The 22,285-nt window shown below is 37.1% G+C and overlaps 1 protein-coding gene across 5 annotated transcripts in view; it reads left to right on the top strand.

Moving 5' to 3' along the window:
• EXOC1 (exocyst complex component 1) overlaps positions 1 to 19,716 on the top strand; it is a 32,332-nt gene extending 12,616 nt beyond the window's left edge. For 2 of the 5 annotated variants that reach the window (XM_075709928.1, XM_009486390.2), the window contains 11 exons: positions 3,568 to 3,717; positions 5,095 to 5,200; positions 8,581 to 8,625; positions 9,792 to 9,955; positions 11,615 to 11,725; positions 12,199 to 12,275; positions 12,822 to 13,050; positions 14,228 to 14,411; positions 16,436 to 16,635; positions 18,064 to 18,258; positions 19,052 to 19,716. In XM_075709928.1, the coding sequence (XP_075566043.1) occupies positions 3,568 to 3,717; positions 5,095 to 5,200; positions 8,581 to 8,625; positions 9,792 to 9,955; positions 11,615 to 11,725; positions 12,199 to 12,275; positions 12,822 to 13,050; positions 14,228 to 14,411; positions 16,436 to 16,635; positions 18,064 to 18,258; positions 19,052 to 19,204 (1,614 nt within the window). In that variant the 3' untranslated portion in view covers positions 19,205 to 19,716. Of the gene's footprint in view, positions 1 to 3,567; positions 3,718 to 5,094; positions 5,201 to 8,580; positions 8,626 to 9,791; positions 9,956 to 11,614; positions 11,726 to 12,198; positions 12,276 to 12,821; positions 13,051 to 14,227; positions 14,412 to 16,435; positions 16,636 to 18,063; positions 18,259 to 18,485; positions 18,566 to 19,051 lie in introns of all 5 variants that reach the window. The other 3 variants (XM_009486391.2, XM_075709929.1, XR_012831027.1) reach the window with 2 other exon arrangements.
• Positions 19,717 to 22,285: the final 2,569 nt, after the last annotated feature.

Raw genomic sequence — 22,285 nt, 5'->3', positions numbered from 1 at the left:
CTAAATGAGCAAGTAGAAGCTATGTTGTAACTCCTATGTAACAAAGGTTACAAAGTTTGAATACTGGACTTGTGTATGAAAGTGGTTTTAACAGAATGACCTTTCTGATGTTCTGTTCTGGGGATTTTATTTTTAAAAATGGTGAGAGATTATTATTACTATGTAATACTACGTGTATTAGATGAAATACTTCTAAAGAGACTTTTCAATGCTATTGAGAATGCTATTGCCAATTTGTAAGTTTTTTATTTATTTATTTTATTTTTTAAAATTCTGGTACCAATAGTGGCCTCTCATTGTCTTTCATATAAACTTGCCATCTGAAAAGTTTTGGCCTGCTGTTAGCTGTGAGGTACTAATCAACAGATAAAAAATATGACCTTGCTGTAAGGTTAAGCAGGAAGAGTTCATTAACTGCAAGAGATGAGGCTCTGCAAAGCCTTTTTGCAAAAGAAAAAAAGTTTGTGTACTTCATTTTGAGGTACGGATTCAAGTATTGGAGGTATTACAGATTTCTGTGGTATCCTACTAAAATTACCTTGCTTTGTTAGTCTGACAAATAAAATATAGCAATTTCTCAGTCCCATGTTTTTGAAAAGTCTAACTGGAATACTTTGTTACCTTTAACATCTGAAGAGTTGCATTATTTGTTTAGAATGTTTCTTTCAAAAAAAATAAATGAAAGCATTTCAGGAAAAACTAAGGCAGATAAAGAATTGTAAATTAAAATAGCAAATGAAAACATGATGATGCCTAGGCGGCTGCTAATACAAGCAAGACATATTCTGATTCGGAACTCATTAGGTGGAAAATGAAAGTTGCATTGAAATTTTGGCCTAAATATATTATCTTAGAAGTATGAAATTTTTCTTTTTTTAAAAAGCAAACAAACCCAGTACTGTGATTCAAACTACTGTTGTAATATATTAAGGTGCTTCATCTCTTTTACGTAAAAATGAGAATCTTAAAAAGTTTTAAACAAAAATGCAACTTTGGGTTGCTGTTTACTGCAATGTTAAAAGCTGTTTGCAGTAACTGCTACTAACAGTTAATGTAATTGTCTTTATTGTTTCCTAATAATATTTGATTAACCTTACTGTATGTCTGTAACTTTAAAGAATTTTCTTTTTTTTTTTTTTTTTAAACAACCAGGTTCAGCATTCAATTAAAAGGCAACTCTGGGCTTTCTGCCTTTAAAATATGAAATAGTTTGGAGGTTTGAAACTATGAAATAGTTGAATAACAAACTTGCAGCATCATTTGGTAACAGTATAAATGCATGCATTTATAGTATGTGTAGTGTAGTGAGAGGAAGCTGGTTAACTAGATGGAGAAGGTACACCTAGAAGCTCCATAATATTTTGCAGCAGACTTGAACAGGACATTATTTAGGACAACCAGAATGATTCATCCTGTGGAAAAGTTGGCTTGGAGAGAGAAATTTATCTTGAGGGGATTTGTCATCTAGTTTTATGAAGAATGCAACTACTAAGCAAAAATAAAAAGTTGTATGTAATAAAGGAACATGAATAAAATTGTTATATATAAGAAGCAATAAAAACTTGGATAGCTAAGTATTTCCTAGCAGTGACATGAACTAACTTTTGGACTGACTTAGTTCAAGAAAGTGGTGAAAGCCACCAGGTAAATTATCTTAAACTATAATGAACTTGAACATTAAAATGCATGCTGTAGGATTGTTGCACACCAGGGGACAGGAGAGAGAACCATAAATGGTTTCTTATATCTAGTTTTTATAAAAGCCTATCAAAGATCTGTTGGAAATATTTTCTATATGCATGCCCACAAGTACACGACCTCAGTAATCGCATCAGCAGCTGTGTGGCTAATGATGCCTGGATTCCAGTTCCAAATTATAGGTTGCAATAATTACAAAGTTAGCTTTTTGCTGGAGTCAGACTACAAGATTGTTGTTAGAAGGGAGATTAACAGTATGACCCTTCCCCATTGTTTGTGAGAATAAATGAAGAAGTTGTCTAGCACTTGTTTCTTTGTGTCCATTTGTGTCTCAGTTTATGTAGTTAAGAGAACAGGAGTTTAAGTGCATGTTCATGTTGGATACAAAAAAGTAGTCCGGCTTTATTCAGAAGCTGGCATGTTCACATTGTATTACTTAGTAAAGATTAGTCTTCTACAAATAATATCAATACTCGTGTTTTCATTTTTTTTTTTTTTAAACAAAAATCTGTGAATGTAGTGTGGAAGCTTCTAGGGCTTTTTTTATCCAAAGACTTGAACTGATTGTATTGTATTGTACCCAATACAATAGAGAAGGGTGAGTCAAAGTTGCTTCAGTTTTGATTCTGTGACCCCAACTGGCTTCTGTTCCAACTTAAAGACGTGCTAAGGCAGTTTTTAAACTGTATAGCTTGTATTCTGCCAACTTGTTGTATCCAAGATGGAACTGTCCAGGAATGCTTCTTCTGTCAGGGACTGACATTGACTGACCTGTATAAGCCACCCCCATGTTATGCTACAGGAACTGGAGACCAATTAGGACAATCTTTTTGTGCTGCCATAGCACAAACTATACCTAAGATCAGCTTCTGTTGCTGTATTTATTGCAAGCCTGGTAAAAATGACTTTACAGAAAATATTAAAGCCATTTTGAAACTAAGTTCCATCCTCCCCTCCGTTAACCCAGGGCTAATGGTTGTGTATTCTGCTACATGGCTGAACTGTGGTGTTACCTTGCTTGCTTCCTGAATTGCCCAGGAAACTTGTGAGTTCAGGCAAGTGAAAGCTTAAAGAAGCTAAATCACATGTTGTTCAAGCAATATGGTGTGATCTTCTCTTAAAGGATAGCGTGTTTTTCAGGAGGTAAGCCAGAGAAAAGGAGCGTGAAGTTAGTAGCTTGCTGTTAAATGGATTGGTTTATGCTGCATGTCGTAAACTGTTTAACTCCAGTAAATGTTTACTGAAAGTGTGTGTGCGTCTGCATTTGTGTGGAGGGAGACAGAACGTGTGTGAACTGATGTTTTTAAGACTTGACCGAGGCTTGGCTAAAGTGGACTAAAGTGGGCTGAATTGGAGCAGATTTTCAGAGGTGTAGCATAAAGCTCATCACTAACGCCTAGGCCATTGACTGGGGACTTGAAATGTCTTACAGTATGTGGGAACATCTTTAAAAAGAAGCAGCTATGGATTTTTTTGTTTGTTTGTTCAGAGAAATAATGTAATAATCTCTTAGAATTTTTCAGAAACAGTTGAACACTTGTCATTAAATCTTCACTCAGGTGTACCTTGCATTCCCTTGCAAAAAAATGCCAAATTGACTCATCCTGAAGGCAAAGTGGTAAACAGCAAGAGCCTTACAATGAGCAAGCTTACTAAGGTGCATTACTTGCCACAACTATAATATCTCGGTGTTCATATTATGTTAGGCGTCTTTTCATCTGTGTCTCTAGACTTTGTTTCTATGCAAGATATTTTGATGCTTTTCTGTTTGTCTGAAGGGGATGCTGTCTTTGTTTTAAGTTTTTCAGGAAACTTCTAGTACATCTGTAGAGTGCTTCCAGATTTACTTTAATACTTTCTCTTATCAAGGGTCACGATCAGAGTTCTACTCTTGCCCAGCACTCTGCTGAATTGACATTACCCAATCACCATCCATTTCACAGAGATTTACTTCGATATGCTAAACTGATGGAGTGGCTCAAGAACACAGATTATGGAAAATACGAAGGGCTAACAAAGGTATGTGAAATGCTCAAATGATGCTAGATAATGTACATAATATACTGGTTTTCAGAGTCAAAAGAATTGGCTGTGTATATGTGCATGTCCTTTTAATATTCCCTTATATTAAATTTAATTTGCTGCTGCTCTTCTTGTTCCTCTTTGGAACAGGAAACTTCATTTTTTGGTATTTGTATCCTGTATATTTTTTTTTCCTCCAAGATTCTATGTCTCTGTTCTAAAGTATCATAAGATAATCTTAATATTTATGTAAAACAAGTTTGCCGTTTTACAGTCTAGTAAGAAAAATAATTAAGCTATTTTCATGTTGAGGTGCTTATTGCCTATGTGACATCTTTATTTCAGTAGACCTTCATTTCACTTGAGAATATCAAAAACTTAAGAGGTCTCCTGTAAAGTAGATTAAATAGAAATATTTTGGCTTTGTATATATGTAACTTCTAACTACCTTGTTTAAAACTGATACAGAGTGGCAAAAAAAATTACTGCAGAAGTATAGAAAATGTTTAGATAGAAGTTAAGGGAAAGGTAGTCCTTACAGAACAAGTCTTCTTTTATTAAAGTACTGTCATTCTTAAAAACTCAACTATGGAAGATTTAAATTAGGCTCTTCAAATGGCTTTGAAATAGTTGTTCTTTTGCCTTCACTGTAAGGCAAATGGTCAATGAATGGTTGACGTCTTTGTGATCTTCTAATAAAAAACTGAGAGACTTACATATTTATGTATTATGTGCGCTAGGTAACAAAACTTTGAAGAACGTAGGAAAAAAATTCTTGGGTGATCTTTGTGATAAATAAAACATTATTATAACCTTTGTACTAAAAATTTAAACAAACCAGACAATCTTCAAACTTATTTCCATTGATGTGCCTCTTGTCTTTTTAAAATTTGAGCTTATTTTTGGCAGTGTTGCAAACAAATTATTTTGGGATTGACTGAATCTTGTACTAAGTAGGCACACAGAGTTTGTGCCTCCCAAAGTTTTCCGGTCTTTTGTTTTCCTTGTGGCAATAGTAGTAAAGGAGGTCATGTACTCGGGAAGATGTGCCGGAATGGCATCCTATTTGCTTTTTTGGGGGCATAGTAAGAGTCTAGCAAAAGAGGCTACAGAGAATGGTGTTGAATTTTCTTCATTCTATCTTTGAATTGAATTCTATGATGCTCTACCACTAGTAATCCTATATTTATGTACCACATTGCATAACCTTCCTTATGGAGGAGAAGTAGCAATTTCTGATGCTCAATGAACTCACTAGAAAAATGAATATAACCTGTTTAAATATCATGAATATATTTCTGTGCATGCTACATAAATATGTAGAACAAAGTCAACATGTATACCTGTCAACTAATTTTACATTTTTCTTTTAAGAATTATATGGATTATTTATCACGACTGTATGAAAGGGAAATAAAAGATTTCTTTGATGTTGCCAAGACCAAGATGACAGGCACAACTAGAGAAGGAAAAAAGTTTGGTAAGCTTCCAGGAGGCGCATATCTTGCTTTGAATCTTATTATTTGCTTATAAAATACTCATTACAACACCTAGGGCCAATTTTATAATGGTGTAAAATTGTTTACTTTTGGCAAAGTGGAAGAAGTTGGATGAAAAATATGATTGGTAAAACTTCTGACTTCCACAAGGCCAAAGTAGCACAACTGAAATCTTGTGAAATTGGCCAAGATAGAAAGGTAAAATATAGTATTTCTCAGATTTTCAAATCTACACTCAGTTTTTAACAAATTACCAACCATATTTTATTACTTGAACTGTCCTACTTTATTACTGGAACAAATTTGGAAGATCAACTCTTGCAATCAAAGAAAGCTTGGGCAGCACGTCTGTGTTCCTTCTGCTATGACTTCTGCTTTTAATAAGTTTTGGGTGGATTTTGAAGCAGCTCATTTTAATGATAATTCTGCCTAAGGAAACTAGTGTATTTCATTTTGTTCTCAGTGGGATTTACCTATGTAGTCTGAGACTAGAGATCATATTTTCCTACCTTGTAGGTCTTTCCGTTCAAGGGAGTATGTATTCCTGCTAGGATTAAACAGTCTAGTGTGAGCTATGGAGGTGAAGCTTTTAAAAAAGCAACAGTGATATAGGTGTATTTATATATTGGCTATTGTATATTTCCAAGTGCACTGTTTCAAAACTTGTTTAAAATATTTATATTTGCCACAGTTCACCAGTTTCCAAATTCTAAATTCAGAAATTATGTGCAGCTTTGACTAGTAAGTTCTGTCAAGCCTATTTTGGGTCCTGAACTTATGCTTTGAAGTTTGATGGTAGAGAACAGCAAAAAGTAATGGAACGAAGAAAGCAGGAGAGTGGTGAGGCTTGACTGAGGGAGGGGGAAGCTGGAAAGATAAGTCTTGGCAAGCTGTTGGACATGGAGAGAAGTGGTGCCATAATGTGTCATCGCCAGAACAGTTAAATTCGTAAATCTTGAAAAGCTATCTTATTACAAGAAGAAAGCACTTTATCCTAATATAAATTGATTTCTAAAACATTCTAAATGCTTTATCCTGGCACTTCTTCTGTGATTTGCATTATTTGAGGAGACAGTTTTTGTAGCAATTTCCTAACTTCTGTAAATGTTATGGAGTGACCAGGCATTTTGGAGAAAGAGGTCCTTTAATTCAATTCACCAGCATAAGAGCTGCACCTTGAAAAGGCTTCTGTTGTATATCTGTGCAAATTTCAAGCGTTTGAACTTTGTACTGAAGAGTCAAGGAGGAGATTAGCAAAGGGTTTTTTTTTTTAATCAGTTCTCTTTGTTTGATTTCTTTTCTAATATTACACTTTCACAGTTGTACAAAGAGTATGTTTATGTTTGAGTCTTGCTGGTGACTGACTGACATGCAAAACTTGACCCAAGTGCCCAGTCCTCTGAAAGCTGGTAGGAACCAGTCACAAAGCCAAAACTGGAAGCTGTATCCAGTGGGGACTATCCTAGAATTATTAATGTTATCAATGGTAATTAAGCCATTAAGTAATCGTTATCAATGGCCACATATTTGAGGCCACAAGCGAATTTGACAGTGAATTGGATCAAAAAAACTTCAGTCCTATAAGTACTAATCTTATAAAGAAGGAAAGTAAATGACATGTTTAAAAAGCTGTTCCTTACACAAATATTATTTCATTTCACCATTTAAATATCAAGTTATGTATTTATTTTGTAACAGCTTATAATGGTGTAATTTCAAAGGTTTCTATGTTGAAGGTAGTGGTGGTACTATGACTAGTTGCACATTAATTTAAAATACAGGACTTCTTAACAGTTAACTTAAGGAATAGTGTAGGTGCATAATGCTCCAGTTGTACTCAGACACTAAAGATGACCTGTTTCCAAGCTGTGTTGGTGTGTGTTCTTGCCTTTTTTTTGTGCTTTGGGAATACTACTGCTATTTGAATGCCTCAAACGCAGAGGGGATGCTGGGAGAATTCTGGCATTCTGTGCTAGTGCAAGGTTCTTCGTCTGCATTTTTATGGCAAAAAAAATTCTGGGTTGTGAGCATTCACACGTGTCTTAAGTAGTCTTATTTTTCTTTTTTTTTTTTTTAATTTCTTTTCTGATTAAGCCAAGACTTTGACACTTAAATACCATAAAAATCAATGTGGGAAAGAGTGCTACTGCTGTCATATGTTTATATGATGTGGCTTCTCAAAAGCCACTATGGCTCCCAGATTGTCCAGGGCCTGCTCTTTGCCTGTAGCTCTTCACATTCTGTAATCTAGTCCCGTACATTTGGAAATTGAGGACAATGAAGAATTGGGACCAATACATGACACATGGATATGCAAAATATATCAGGCCTAAACCTTTTATTTCAAAAACTCCCAAAATCCCCAAGATCTAAAAACTAGGCTGGAATTAAATTTGAGTTTGACATTATAATTGTCAGTAGTGTTGCCTACTTGAGAACATCTGGTATTTAAGACATGTTTGTGGCATTTAGAAGTATTTACTCATTCTATTACAGCAGGTTCTGCTTGCCTGCTCCATTTGGGGGGGCTTGTAGCATCCATCCTCATCAAGATCTTCTTAATACCACATACTGCTTTTAGTGTATGTATGCAAATGCCTTTTACTGGTTAGGGTTTCTCTATTTACTACAAATGCCCAGTTAGTCTAAATTTCATACTGAAGTCCGCTTGAGGAAACTGTTTTATTCTGCAGAAAACAGGAAAAGTTAAAAAAAAAACCAGCTTGTAAATTTTTTTACTCTATATTTACTGTTTTCATCCTCTCCGAATTTGTAGTCATAAATTTTTGGTGCAGCATGAATACAAAAGATATATTCTCTATGTAAACATGCTGATTTGCGAACAACAGAAAAGGTTGTCCAGTCTTACTGTCAATATGAATGATTTTGCAGTATTGGTGTGTGTTTTTTAAAGTGAAGAGGTGGACAATATCTCTGACTCAGTACAAAATTCAATAAATACATTTTATTTTCTTCACGTCCATTATTGATATGATTATTGATCTTGGAAACTGAGTCTTCTGCAATATTAACTCTGACAAATATAACCCTAATTCAATGGACTTCTCAATTTGGGAGAACTTAAATACATGTTACCAAAAATCTTCTTTGAACACACTGTATAAGAAAAAGTAAAGTTTAATACCTAGAAATTTAACTTTGTTTTCCATGTAGGTTAGATACTGAATTTCTAGAACAGTACCTCTCCAACTAAATGTGTTTGCAATGTAGTTACTTGCTGCTTATAGTTCTCTGCATGTTTCTTTCCAGTTAGAGCTTAACTTGCATCTTGTGCATGGTTTGTGCAAACTGCATTTTAACTTGTCTTTGTCTTTGATGCTTGCAACCTAATCCATCCCAGCTACACTGCCTCGAAAAGAAAGTGCTGTCAAACAGGAAACTGAGAGTGAGTATAACTAGTTGCATTAGTTGGTATTGTCAATGCATGTGTGTCACTGTAAAGATGTAGTGCTGCATCATCAAAAATCTACCTAACACTGAAGCACTCCGTTCAGAACGAAACAAGCATTAGCAGAATCATTGTTTTTGCAAGGCAAAAATGGAAGCACGGCTAAAATGGCCCAACATAGAAGTTGAGAAGGTTTGCAGGTAAAGGCAACATCTTTTGATTTTTCCCATGCTACCAGTTGATCTAAAAAAATATGTTTGTGCCTGAGAGCTTGTCATAGTTTTCCAACTCTTCCAGTAGGTTGAGGTAACAACTTCTACTAGATCTATAGACGTTGTCTTGTTTGTGTCCCTAGACTAGATACCACCATAGCAGTTTAATTAAACTTGCAGGGTTGCATTTAAGTTTCTTTGTGGCTGAAATGCAAGACATTTACATGGGGGTCAAATATTGACGATTTCTTGGTCTTTTTTTGTTACTAGCTTTGTCCGTCGTGTTCCAACATTTCTGACAATTTGGGAAAAAATAAAAATAAAAAGATATGCTCCTCACCTAAGAGAAGGTCCTATGATATCGAGAAGAAATGCTGTTCATTATGATCAAAAGGAGAGGGAGCATTAGCAGTAGAGTTACTATGGGATTGTAGATCCAGCAAAATAACTGGAGGAACCTATGTAGATAAAAGGAGGTTAACAACAGAAAGATCAAGTTCAAGATGAAAAAGTGCCTGTGTGTATATGAAACTTTTTAATTATTTTCCCCTCTTGTGGATTAATTCTTCTGCTTATGGCAGCCTTTGTCCAAAGTATGTTCACAAAAGATCACAGCTGGTCTTTGCTTCCAAGCTTTCAAGGAGAATATCTGTCCCAGTGTTCCTATATTTCACAGTTTTGTTCCTTTTATACCTTTTTCCATGCTTTACAATGAGGGCTTGTATAGCTACCTTGTACTTTTAAACTTGCTAGAGTGTTTCAGGTACCTTGTAATGAGAAAAGAATGTGTTTATAGGAAAAGCATTTGCAGCTTAGACAAAAATTGCGTTGTTTGATTTTAATGTAGGACTACTAGCAACTCTTGTCTCATACATTCTGTAATGAACCTGTTCTTTTTGAGTATTTTATTCTGCCTTTGCTTCACTCCTTCATAGTGTCTTTATTTCACAGGTCTTCATGGAAGTTCTGGAAAACTGACTGGGTCTACTTCTAGCCTAAATAAACTGTCTGTTCAGAGTTCGGGAAACCGTAGGTCTCAGTCGTCCTCACTGTTGGATATGGGAAACATGTCTGCCTCTGACCTTGATGTAGCTGATAGAACGAAATTTGATAAGGTAAAGCCAAAATGTTGTGTAGGATTCCTGCTTAGTTTTGCATTAGAAGTGTCTTGCATATCTTTCTTGTATAGTTTAACGATCTGCACTGTTTAAATCTTAAAACATGCCAATTTCAAATTCTGTATGCGCCACACATCTAATAAAGGCAGTTTCTAAGAAATACGTAGATCAGAGTATTATTGTCTGAGTACAAGGTTCCATTTAGTTCCTTTATATGCTTAGTGTGATCTGTAAAGAATATCAAGCATAAAAAATGGTCTATTAAGTTTAAGCCCAATATGCATTTTTAAAGCAAATAGGAATTGAACTGATGGATTCTTCAACGGATTTTTTTTTTTTCCTTTCCTCAGTGCAAATATTCTTGTGTTCTGTCACATTTTGCCAGTATGTAAGCAAAAGTGAAAGATAAGAAAGCATAATCTTTTAGCCAGGACTTGGGCATGGCCCTAAAATTTTATTTATACTGGTTTCACATAAAAGTTATCATCAGTTTTCAGCTTTAACCAATGGCACTAAGTTGTTATTGGAGTGTCCTCAGCATCTGTTTACAAACCTGCTGTCCTCAGCATCTGTTTCCCCCCGCCACCCCGAACCTTTCAGAGTGACAGTACTCCTTACTTCTTGTGGAATTAACTCCTCAGTACTGAGGAAAAGGAGCTGTTACCAGAGTGAGAGATAAAAAGAATTTTCCTGTTCTCTATTGAATTATTTGATGGAGATGAGTATTTTTCTTCTGACTTCTTCAAATCCTTGCTCAGTGTTTTTCTGGGAGGAAGTAGTATATGCCTGAAACAGTTATTCCATACCTGCAGCAGCAACTTGTCTAGAATTAAAATGATAGCTTTATAAAACAATTTTATACGAGTATTGTGCTAGTTTTTTTCAACTTCTGACTTATCTCACACCCATTGGGCACATGTGAGTGTGACTAATGTATACAGAGTTGTAAGCTATTGAGCTGACCTAGTATGTTATTTCAATTTCTTTTTTTTCCTAGAGTAATTTTCAGTAGTGTCGATTTACTACATGGCTAGGTTGGTTTCATTTATGTAAATTATTGCGTGTCTTAAATACTTGCATAGAAAATTCTGTGTTGTGTAAAGATGACAGATTAGAAGTACATCTAACACCTGACTTACAATTTCAGTAGTTCGTATTAATAAAACTAAATTATTTTAATGAATTATTGCCAAAATAGTGTTCCATTTTAGATTAAATCTAAAAATCATAATGAATACTTCTATTTCAGTACAAAACCTGCTGCTGGTTTCTGTAGCAGCTATGTAGAAACTTTCTACAGAGCAGTTACCTCCTACATACACAGTTTACCTGCTTTTCTTCCCTAAAGCCTTTAATTTTGTTGTCTTCCTCTCAGCAACCCAGGCAGAAAAGAGGGTGGCAGAACCCATGGCTTACTATTAAAATGCGAATGTTTTCATTATAGCACTAAAGTCCTTCCTCAGGCTGTGAGGGGCTATGTTGAAGGTGCAGGTATCACTTTTAAAGTTATAAGTATGAGCTGTTTCCATTTCTATTAAGTAGAAATAAGCCTTCTAAAGCTTAGTCTAAAGTATAAAATCCTATGCAACAATTAAAATTAGTATTACTAACTGTTTGTAGTATTTGGTGTGTTGATAAACTGGCTTTTTATTTTAGATTTTCGAGCAAGTATTAAGTGAACTAGAGCCTCTATGTCTGGCAGAACAGGACTTCATTAGTAAATTTTTCAAACTACAGCAACATCAGAGCATCTCAGGAACAACAACGGTATGACTCTTAATTCTGGCACTGAAGTAAAAAATATTGAACAGGCCTCGTAAGAGACCTGTTTAAAAGATAACTTCTGAATTTATCTGGCAATTATGTGATCCAGGTGATCAGTAGTTTGTTTTTCTGCGTTAGCTGGCAGAATCTTTATTTTTGGCTGACCAATACAAAATCTATTAAAGGAGGACTGAAATGTTTCTTTTGCCATGACTTTGTTTCCTCATAAGATCACAATAAACTCTTCATCATGCTATGTAGGAAGGCAATGGGGAGCAATTGTGGATAGTGCCGTATTCTGGGGAACATGACCAGAAAACTGCCAGCACCTTGCAACCCACTGTATTTGCTACTTTGAGGAGGCGGGGTGGAAAAAGCTGATAATTATGTTGGCTTTGTCAGATATACTTATCACTGAAATATAGAATTGGCGACAAGCTTTCAGCTTCCTGTATATGCCTTCCTTGTTCTTACAGAATGAAGCAGAGGAAATGGATGGAGGAACTTTATCTCGTTCATACACTTCTGGTGTTCCACAAACAGTATCATCCGAGTATGCTGCTGCTGTATATTATTGATTCCGAAGACTACATGTGAATTTATTTGGCATATAAAACTTCTTTCTCTATAATCAAAAATTGTTCCTTTTTAGTGAAAATGAATAGTGAACTCTTAATTTGTACCTAGACACTGAATGTGTCAGTAAATATAAAAATTTTTGTATATAGGATGGATGTTTCTGTCTACAGTAGTATAAAAAAAGATGCTTAATTCTCTAATAGTTTGCAAAGTGAAACTAGGGACTGTAATATGTAAAATATGCTTTGGAAAATATGCTTAGCGAAGTTCTAAATTTGAGTGCACGGCAGCTTCCACACAGAAAATACTTTTTGGAATATTTTATACCTGTAACTACTGATTTTTACTGTGTGGCATTTGCATTTCTTCCCTTAGCAGCATTCTGAAAATCATGAGACTTGTTGAATGCAAATGAGACTACTATGTCCAATAAATTTATCCTAAAAATGTTATCAAAGAACATGTAAAATAGCCTAGTAAACTGTCAGAGTAATATTTTTATCTTATGCATTTTTAATAGGAAGGACATGATCCGACAAATGATGACAAAAATATTTCGTTGTATTGAACCTGAGCTGAATAATCTTATAGCGCTGGGGGACAAGATTGATAGCTTTAATTCCCTTTATATGTTAGTTAAGATGAGTCATCATGTATGGACAGCACAAAATGTGGACCCAGCTTCCTTTCTCAGCACAACACTTGGAAACGTTTTGGTGACTGTCAAAAGGAACTTTGATAAATGCATTGTAAGTTCTTTACTTATTCTGATTAAGCTAACTATAATATAGGAAGCCCACTCCTACCCAGTTTGATTTTGCATTTCTTTATAGTTAAATTTTTGCTTTTAATCTGAAATGCAAAGGAGTAACTTTATTGCTCTTCTACTGGCCAAACCTTCAAAAAAGATAAACTAATTGGTGGTTGTGGGTTTTTTTTTTCTCTCCATTCCAGTTTTCTTCAATACTTAGCTATTTGTAAGAAATATGACCACTCTTTCACTGCTGTGAGCCAGCTGACATTTTTAGTTGTTTGTTTAAACTTGTACTCTTACTGAGATGACTGAAGCCAGACAAGTAAACTGTAGCTCTCTGTCTTTTTTACTTACCAAAACAAAACCCCATGGATTTACAAGGGTTTTGCTTTTCCCCTTTAAGCACAATATACCAAATAGACATCTCTTCCATGTGTTCAGTTATTTCTGTCTTATATCTAACAAAAACTTGGTTTAGATAAAATAGCAAATCTTTTGGCAGTAGGAGAGGCAGCTTCTACTGTCAGAAACTTCCTTTTGCTAATACAATATGACCATTATATGAAATAATGGCAAGTTTAGTGAAAACATAGTTGCTGGTATAACTTTTTTTTTTATAGTCATAAGTGTAATTTGACACTAGGCCAACATAATATGACTGACCGTTCTTGATGAGTTTAATGTTTAAAACATTTTGAAGCTGATTTTTTTGGATTATACTCAGAAATAAAATTTCAGTAGAAGACTAAAGAAACTTCCTGTAGCAAAATTAATTGTTAGCTTGGCTGAATCAGAAAAAATGAAGTTCCTTGTTGGATTATAGAATGAAAATTGTTAATTGCTTTTGGTGGATAAGTTGGGTTGTTTTTTTTCCCTTGGTGTCCCTGTGTTTCCTCCCCCCCCAATACTAAAGTAAACAAAGGAGAATAAAAGCTGGAAGATTATACTTTCCCATCTTCCTTTATTTCCAATTATTTTATTTCTTAACAATTTTTTGAGGGTAAAAAGAGAGGAAGACTAAGTAGATATACTAATTGAAAGATAAGAATATTTCCATGTTTGAATAAATGTCAGTTTTTCAGTATGTCTGCATTTTTCTTTTTTTATCAGTTGTTACATGGTCTAGAGTCATATCTTAGAGGCTAACATCTGTTCTTGTTTTAAATTTTAAGAGTAACCAAATGAAGCAGATGGATGAAGTAAAAATCTCAAAGAAGAGTAAAGTTGGGATCCTTCCATTTGTTGCTGAATTCGAAGAGTTTGCAGCCCTTGCTGAATCAATTTTCAAAAATGCAGAACGACGAGGAGATCTAGATAAAGCCTACATAAAACTTATTAGAGCTGTTTTTGTCAGTGGTAGGTCTTCTGAGGTTGTCATAGTTACTAAAATGATTGTTTCCTCCTATTTAGATATAATTTTGCTCCAATTAACAGAATTTTTTTTATTGCAAGCCATGTGACTGATGGTGAAGTTTTGGTTATCTCTGTTATCAGTAGGAGAGCAAGTGTAAACTTTTTAATTGTGATACACTTTTTAAGAGCAACCTGTAGATGTTTCCCTTTGTACGTACCTGTAAAGTAACTTTCAGTTACGACAGAGGGAAGTGGTTAAGACTCTGGAGGGAGAGAAGAGATGGTAGCAACCCAACATGCTCAATCTGAAGTGGTTTCCTGTCTTTTCTCCCACAGTGTAGCTTAAACGAGGACATGAATCTGGATGGGATCCCTGGCATTTGGCCCTAATACTGTTTATCTTCACAGCCCTGTCTAAAATAAATTACGGGAGTTCTGGCTATTAATTTGACCCTTTCTTGGCAGATTAGGTCCTTTGTGTCCTAGCCTGACACAGTAGAATGTCTCTCCAGTCCTTCCTGTTTTCCCAGCTATAGTCTGGAAAAACAGCAGCTACACCCTTGTTCTACTGGCTTTATTTAACATTAAAAAAAAAGGGGGGCAGGGGGGTGGAATATGCAAGCCAATGAACTCTGGAAAAATTGTTCTTCCCTTTTAAAATGGGGGGGAAATAGGTGGACAGACCTCTCCGTGCTGATTTACCTGCAAATTTTCAAACAACTCCATGTATAGTAATTCCCAACCAGAGACTTACCTCTTTTTTTAGGGCAAGATTGAGCAAGAGGAGACAGTAGAGGCAATAAAGGTAGTTTGAGGAAATTATAGCATAGTGATTCTGAACATACTAGGAAATTGTGAAGAGACATTACCTCATAGTACAGTAGACTCGAGTCCATATGTAGTCAGCAGGAGCATCCCAGCTGATAGGACAGTAAATTTTGAAAATGTTTTTTTATTTGACTGCACCCAACTTTTCTGTCCTTAAGAATTTATTGTTCAAATGATAGAACTAAGCAAACACCAATAGACAGGCAAAACTATACAACAATAAAATAACTAGTGTAGGAAGAAATTAGAAAAGCATATTTTAAAAGGGGTTCAAAATTATGCCAGTCAAACACCAAAGAAGAAAAAAATCTGTTTTGGACAAGTACAGAGCAAACTTAAAAAAGAACAAAGAATTATGATGTGGGAGGATAAGGAATAGAAGTAAAGAATGAAGATGAAACAAAAGTAAAAATTATGTACAAAATACAGTGCAAGCAGTATGTTTAATGCAGTAGGATATTTAATTTACAAATAATGTTTCAAACAGGTCAAAAAGATGTAGTACTGCAGGTAGAATTGGCGGGGCGGGGGCAGTTAGAACATTTTATGGGAGAACAAAATTGGCAGTAGCAGACTTCTCCTAGTTGGCAATTCAGTGTTCTTGGGCATAGAGACTTAACTGTGCTCTTTGAAACCATCCTCTTTCAGCCTGCTTTTAGGTGCAATAAGGGAATGATACGTAGAATTTCTTTTGTCTGCCCTGGGTTTTTTTGGGGGGATGAAAGTAAGAGACGTACATGTGGGATTATCCATTTTTATTATTAAACTTGGGGGTTGACAGTAACTCTGACCATAAAACTAATAAGCTAAGCAAAAATTGAGAGACTGGGAAGTACACTTTAAAAAACCCACCACCTTACTGAAGATTTTTGTTCTAGCAAAGAGGGGAATGGGAATGAGACTTTTCTTAAATAGTTTTGTCACATGAAATTTATTAGGGATAATGAAAGCATGCTTGTAAGCATCCACAGAATGTGGGTTGTTTCTCACTTACGTAAATAACTGTATGTAGTCACTATTTTGTATCTTTTTATAAGTGACTTTTTTGGCATACAAATTTCATGGTCTTGGAGCCTGTACGTATCTGTTACTTACGTTACAAAATTCCTTTTCTGACAGTATTATGTTTATCAGTTACGTTTTTCTCAATTTGGTTGTCCTTTTGGTGTTTTAAGTATTTTGCTTCCTTTTTATTTCAGTTGAGAAAGTAGCTAATGAAAGCCAGAAAACACCCAGGGATGTGGTCATGATGGAGAACTTCCATCATATTTTTGCAACACTTTCTCGCTTGAAAATTTCTTGTCTTGAGGCTGAGAAAAAAGAAGCCAAACAGAAATACACTGATCATCTTCAGTCTTATGTAATCTACTCACTTGGACAGCCTCTTGAGAAATTAAATGTAAGTATATTTAAGTTTATATACATTTAAATGGTACAGAGTAGTCTTTCTGAAGTGTTTAGTTTGCATTATCTGATCTCTTTATCACTGCATCTATTATAATCTCTATTTTATTATTTTACTCGAGCGTGCCTGGCAAGAGTACTCTACTCATGAGGGTAACAGTCTTGGATGAAAAAAACCAAAATTTTCATGGCAATGAATTGTACTGACTAAACATCAGTTGTATTTCTCAACTGCAGAGAAAATTACTGTAGTTTCTGAACTGTTCAACAATTAAGAAAACTTTTAGGAAAGTTCTGTATGTCCAGAGTTGAACTAAGTGTTAAACTGAATGGTGACTTAGGTTCATACTCAGTTCTGCCCACTGAATGTTTCCCTCTGTTCATTGCTTTTTCTATGAGCAGGATTTCAGCCATTCATTTTCTGAAAAGTCCAAGATGTATTCTCTTTCTGAAAATTAAAATGCTTTATTGCAGCTTCCCACTTGTGGGTTGACTGGCCAGCACCTAAGCTGCCACATAACTAACTGCTTGCTCACTCTCCCCTCCTGAAGCAGGACAGGGAGAGAATAGGAAGAGCAAAAGTGTGAACACTTGGGGGTGGAGATAAAGACAGTTTAATCAGTGAAGGCGGGGGCGGGGAGAGAGGAAGATAAGTGATGCAAAGGCAGTCACTCACTGCATCCCACAAGCAGACTGATGCCCAGCCAGGTTCTGAGCAACAGCCACCTGGAAGACACACACCACTCCCACCCCCTCCTCTAACCCTACTTTTGGTAGCTGAGCATTTTGTTACATGCTGTGGAATACCCTTTGGCTAGCTTTGATCTGTTCAGCAATAACCAAAACACTGGTGTGTTATCAGCCCTGTTTCAGCCACAAATCCGAAACACAGCACCATATGGGGTGCTATAAAGAAAGTTAACTCAGTGTGGCTCTACATGTTCATAGGCATACTTCTCTCCATTTTTATTATGTTGAGCCAACTGGTGTGGGGCAGTGAGAAGAGAGGGCAATTACGAATAAATATTGCTGTTGTGTAATTATGGTTTAAGTAGAGAAAATCCTATTCAGATGCTTGCTCAGTGTATCTGAAAGATTCAGTATTTTCCTAGACTATGGCTTCATTAATTGAAGATTTTGAGGCTTATTCAGTGTTAGTTATAAGGTTGCAAAGAGAAGCTTGATTGCTTCTAGAAATGATTGATTTCAGTTTTATGCTAGCACTTAATGGAGTGCTGTATTGTTGGGCTGTGCTTTAATGTTTATGGCTGAGCACTACTTTGTGCTAAATTAAAAAAACAAAAATGGGGGGAACACACAACAGTTGTTAGGCAGAATCAAGACTCAACTACACATATGCTTGTCAAATTAAGTTAATTAGTTTAGATTTGTGATAAACATTAATGCTTTTGTTGTTTGTTAGCATTTTTTTGAAGGTGTTGAAGCTCGTGTGGCACAAGGTGTACGAGAAGAGGAAGTAAGCTATCAACTGGCCTTTAATAAACAAGAGCTTCGTAAAGTTATAAAGGAGTATCCCGGTAAGGAAGTGAAGAAGGGCTTGGATAATCTCTACAAGAAGGTAGATAAACATCTCTGTGAAGAAGAAAACTTACTTCAGGTAAACTAAATCATGGCTTAAAAACCTTGTGATGTTTACACAAAGGCTTTTATTACTGCTTTTGCATATGTATTCTGTGAGAAGTGCCTAGCTTCAGCATAACTCTGAAAAACCACGAATTTTGAGCGGAGTTTTTTTTATAATCCCACTCTCATTCTAGTTGTTGTAACATTGATTTGAACTGTTGTGGTAGAGTTCAGAAAGAAACTTCCTTTATGATTCCCTAGGTGTCCATTAATGGGTGATGTCTGTTCTGCAAAATACACTGAAAGTAAAGAGAACTAGATTTAAATGAACTGTTAACTTGGTACGGAATTTATCTGATACACTGTAGCAGAATAGACTTTCAATTACGTCTTTTCTGGTAGTTATTTTTTTCTTATACTCTGTAAACTTTCTCACTGGAGTAAATGATAAATAGATTTAAGAGTTAAGCATGTATTACCAACTTTTTAAAAGTCTGAAATGTGAATTAGTAGCCCTGTTCTGGTTTGGGGTGTTTTCTTTAAAGACAAAAGCAATACCTCTTTTAGGGCAACTTCCTCTTCTTTACTATTTTCTGCTTTGCCGATTTGGTAGGAGTCCTGTAAACGTTAAAGATTTTAAACTTAATGGGTAAAAAACTTCTTTTTTTTAATACAGAAACTCAGTTTACTGAACTTTGTTGTTAGCAAGCTTTAGTTTTAAAATGACACCTGAACTGAGAATCAATTAATGAGCCAATATTTTGTAGTTCACATATAATAATACATTGTACCAGTTGACATTTCCTAAAGTTTGCTTTCTTTGGCAGGTTGTGTGGCATTCCATGCAAGATGAGTTTATACGACAGTACAAGCACTTTGAAGGGCTAATAGCTCGCTGCTATCCTGGATCAGGAATTACTATGGAATTCACTATACAGGATATTTTAGACTACTGCTCCAGTATTGCACAGTCTCATTAAGTTCTAGAAAGGGAAAGAGAAGCTAGCAAAGTTTGTGCCTGTGTATAAGGGAATCAAACACTATAAATGCTATTTGTATTTTAAAAGGTGGATTTCCGTGTGTGTGTGTAATTAACTGCCATCCATATATGTCAAGTTACACTCCTGCTTCAAATGTCTTTCAGGGCAAAATGAAACTTTTGGGGGGGATTTGTTGCTCTTCTACTGCGTTGAAGTACTGTTTGAAAGCATTAACTCTGTGAAACACTTTGGATATAGTTTTTACCCTTCCCCTAATGTTCAGATACTTTTATTTATAATCCCTTCTCTGGCTAAAAGCGGTAAGCACTACGTTCATAGTACGCAAAAAGGATACTACTGTTTTCACTAATATTTTGCATCTTGGAAATCATGTAAGCATTAAAGACTATCAAATCTTTTCCCTTCCTTGTTCTAGAAAGTATGGATGTGGAACTCTGCAGTGGGAATACTGAATTCCCATTCTGAGACATGACTATGGCTGTAATTCTTAATTAAACGGTGTTCATCATATCCTTTATTTCTATGGAGTGTTATTTCAAAAAGGTGAAAATGCAGTTATTTCTATTGTTTTGTCTCTGGGCATTGAAGTAGAATTGCTCTATTTCTCAACAGGCATCTTTTTTTCTTCCCTTTAGTAAGTGTGATGTGGCACCAGTATACTACCATGTCATGTAACCCCTTCTTCCTCCTGGAGCTTCAGCTGTGATTCAGGACCTTGTTTTTCTGTACAGCTTGAGGAAATTGCAAAGCTGCTGGCTATAGCTGGGGTGTATGTAGAATAGAAACAGGCACAATAAAGGTAAACATGCAGACAAAGATAGGATTTTGGTTTTTGAGATGCAGGTGCAAGAAAAAAAGAACAAACCACAAAACCACTACTACAAGAATGTTGCAAGTCAGAAGGAAAAACTAACCTATTAGATAGGCAACTTGGCAACATTGAGGCATGTGGATTTGGGTGAGCATACTAACAAGTCTCGTAGCTCATTAAATCCTAGTTGTCTTCTGTTTACTAATAAAATACCAGATCCAAATTGTACATAGCTTCCTTACAGTGTCTTTGCATGTGACAAAAGGTAGCCAAAGCAACACCAAGGGGAGGTAAGGGTTACACGTAGCAGAACTTCCCTTGAAACTAGTATAGACAGCTTATAAAAGAGGACTGTCCCCCTTACATCAGGCACTTCAATCCCTTAAGTCTGACCACAGCACCTGCACAACAGGCAGCTATGCTACGGGCAGTAAATGCAAGTCAGACCCTCTGGGAAAGGCTCGCAGCCGGCGGTAACATCTGACGCTCTGCCAAGCTGTCACCGCGGGCCATTCCTCTGCCAGCAGCTTACACCAGGAGAGGGCTCCTCAGCCAGCCCGCCACTAAACCTTGTGTCACGGCTCCTGACGCAGCACCGGGGGTCAGCCGTGACCTCCCGCTCCCGCTGAGGCCTTCCGGGAGCCGCCCCTCAGCGCGGGGGCTGCCGGTCGCGCGGGAAGGGGCGGGGCGGGCGGCGGTTGGCTGGGCCGGCCGCGGGTGCGGGCGCGTGCCCCGTTGCCGAGGCGACGGGGCGGAAGCGGCCGCCGCTCCGCGCGCCATTTTCAAACCGCCGGTGCGGGCGGCCTAGGCGGCAGCGCCGGGCTCTGGGTACCGGCAGCGCCGACCCCGGGGAGGGCCCGTGTCCGCCGGGGCGCGGTGTCCTGCAGGGGAAGGAGGAGGGTGCTGCCGGCGGGAGCGGGGCTCCTCGCAGCGGGCAGCGGCGGCGCTCAGCGGCTAGCTTGGGCTCCCGCGGTGCCGGCAGCGGCCCTTGTAGCCGTCCTGAGGACAGTGTGGCGCTGGGCCGCTTCCGTCTGTTGTGCCCCTGGGGAGCGCAGATTAGCCTGGGCAGCCTGCCCCAGCCTCTGGCCTACGCGCTGGTCTCTCGTTCCCTCGGGGTTCTGCAGCCCGCCCTGCCCCGCCGGCGCTGCCTCTCTGCCGAAGCCTCACGGAAACATCTCGGCTGCTCCTTAGTGGCTCGCCCTGCAAGAATTTGCTTTTAACGGTATGTCGGGTAAGACCGACCCGGAGGGAGGGTGGAAAAAGTAAAAATAAACCTATTTAAAAAGGGACTGACTGCCCCTCTCTAGGTGTAGATTGGGGTTGCTGAAAGGTCTATAAAGCTTCCAGTTTGGGGAGACAGGTGATAAGCAGGCTCATAATCGGTAGGGTTTTCTTGTACTGTAATGTAAACTTACAGGTTTTGGTGACTCTTTAAAGAAGAAATCTCTTTTTCTAGAGCAAGAGTTGTCTTTCTATTAGCAAAGTGGCGACACTTCATAGCAAAGGCGGTGTATGAATATCTACTCAGAAGTGAACTCCCAGCAAATCGACCTGGGAACGCAGACTTTGCCAAAACAAGTGCAGGCTCATTCAGTGTACCTTGAAAATGATGTTGCGGTAACAGCATTTCACAACACAGCCTTCAGTGTCCGTGGACTGTATAGAGGCATGTATTGGAGCATTGCTGTAGTCAAAGGGTTGGTCCACTAGGTGCCTTTTTTACCTGGGTGAAAACAAACCTAGCTCTTTATAGCAGAATGACCAGTAATTACAGACAGGAACAGATGTTTTGTAAACATATTTAACACTTATGCAAAAAAAAAAAAAAAAGCCTTTAGCCTATCAGTTCTGATGAATGAAAAATGCATTTTGGTATTTCACAAAATTGAGACTGGAAACTCCAGTTCATAATTGTCTTTGGTGTTAATATTATAGACTCTGTAAAGAAATTGATTTCATAGCATATAAATTTGTCCATGCTAATTTGTTTGTGTTCCATTGTCAGCTATGTAGTTTTATCTTTCTTCCACATGGCTCAATGACCGTGTAAGTCTTTCACGGCCAAGATACATCTTTGCTCTGCCTTTTTATTATTACATTTTCTGATCTATAACACAAGTATTGCATCTGGAACAGTTCTTAACCTATACTCACTACGAATTTTGCTGCATTGTTTTCAGACTGAAAGGAGGGCTTCGATGTGCTAAAGCTTTTCTGGTTTGTATTCCACCTGTAATGGTTAGTGTAAA

This window comes from Pelecanus crispus, chromosome 4 (genome assembly GCF_030463565.1).
Source record: "Pelecanus crispus isolate bPelCri1 chromosome 4, bPelCri1.pri, whole genome shotgun sequence".
Taxonomy (NCBI): Eukaryota; Metazoa; Chordata; class Aves; order Pelecaniformes; family Pelecanidae; genus Pelecanus; species Pelecanus crispus.
Note: the sequence above shows the minus strand (reverse complement) of the source record. Positions and strands in the feature narration are given on the sequence as shown.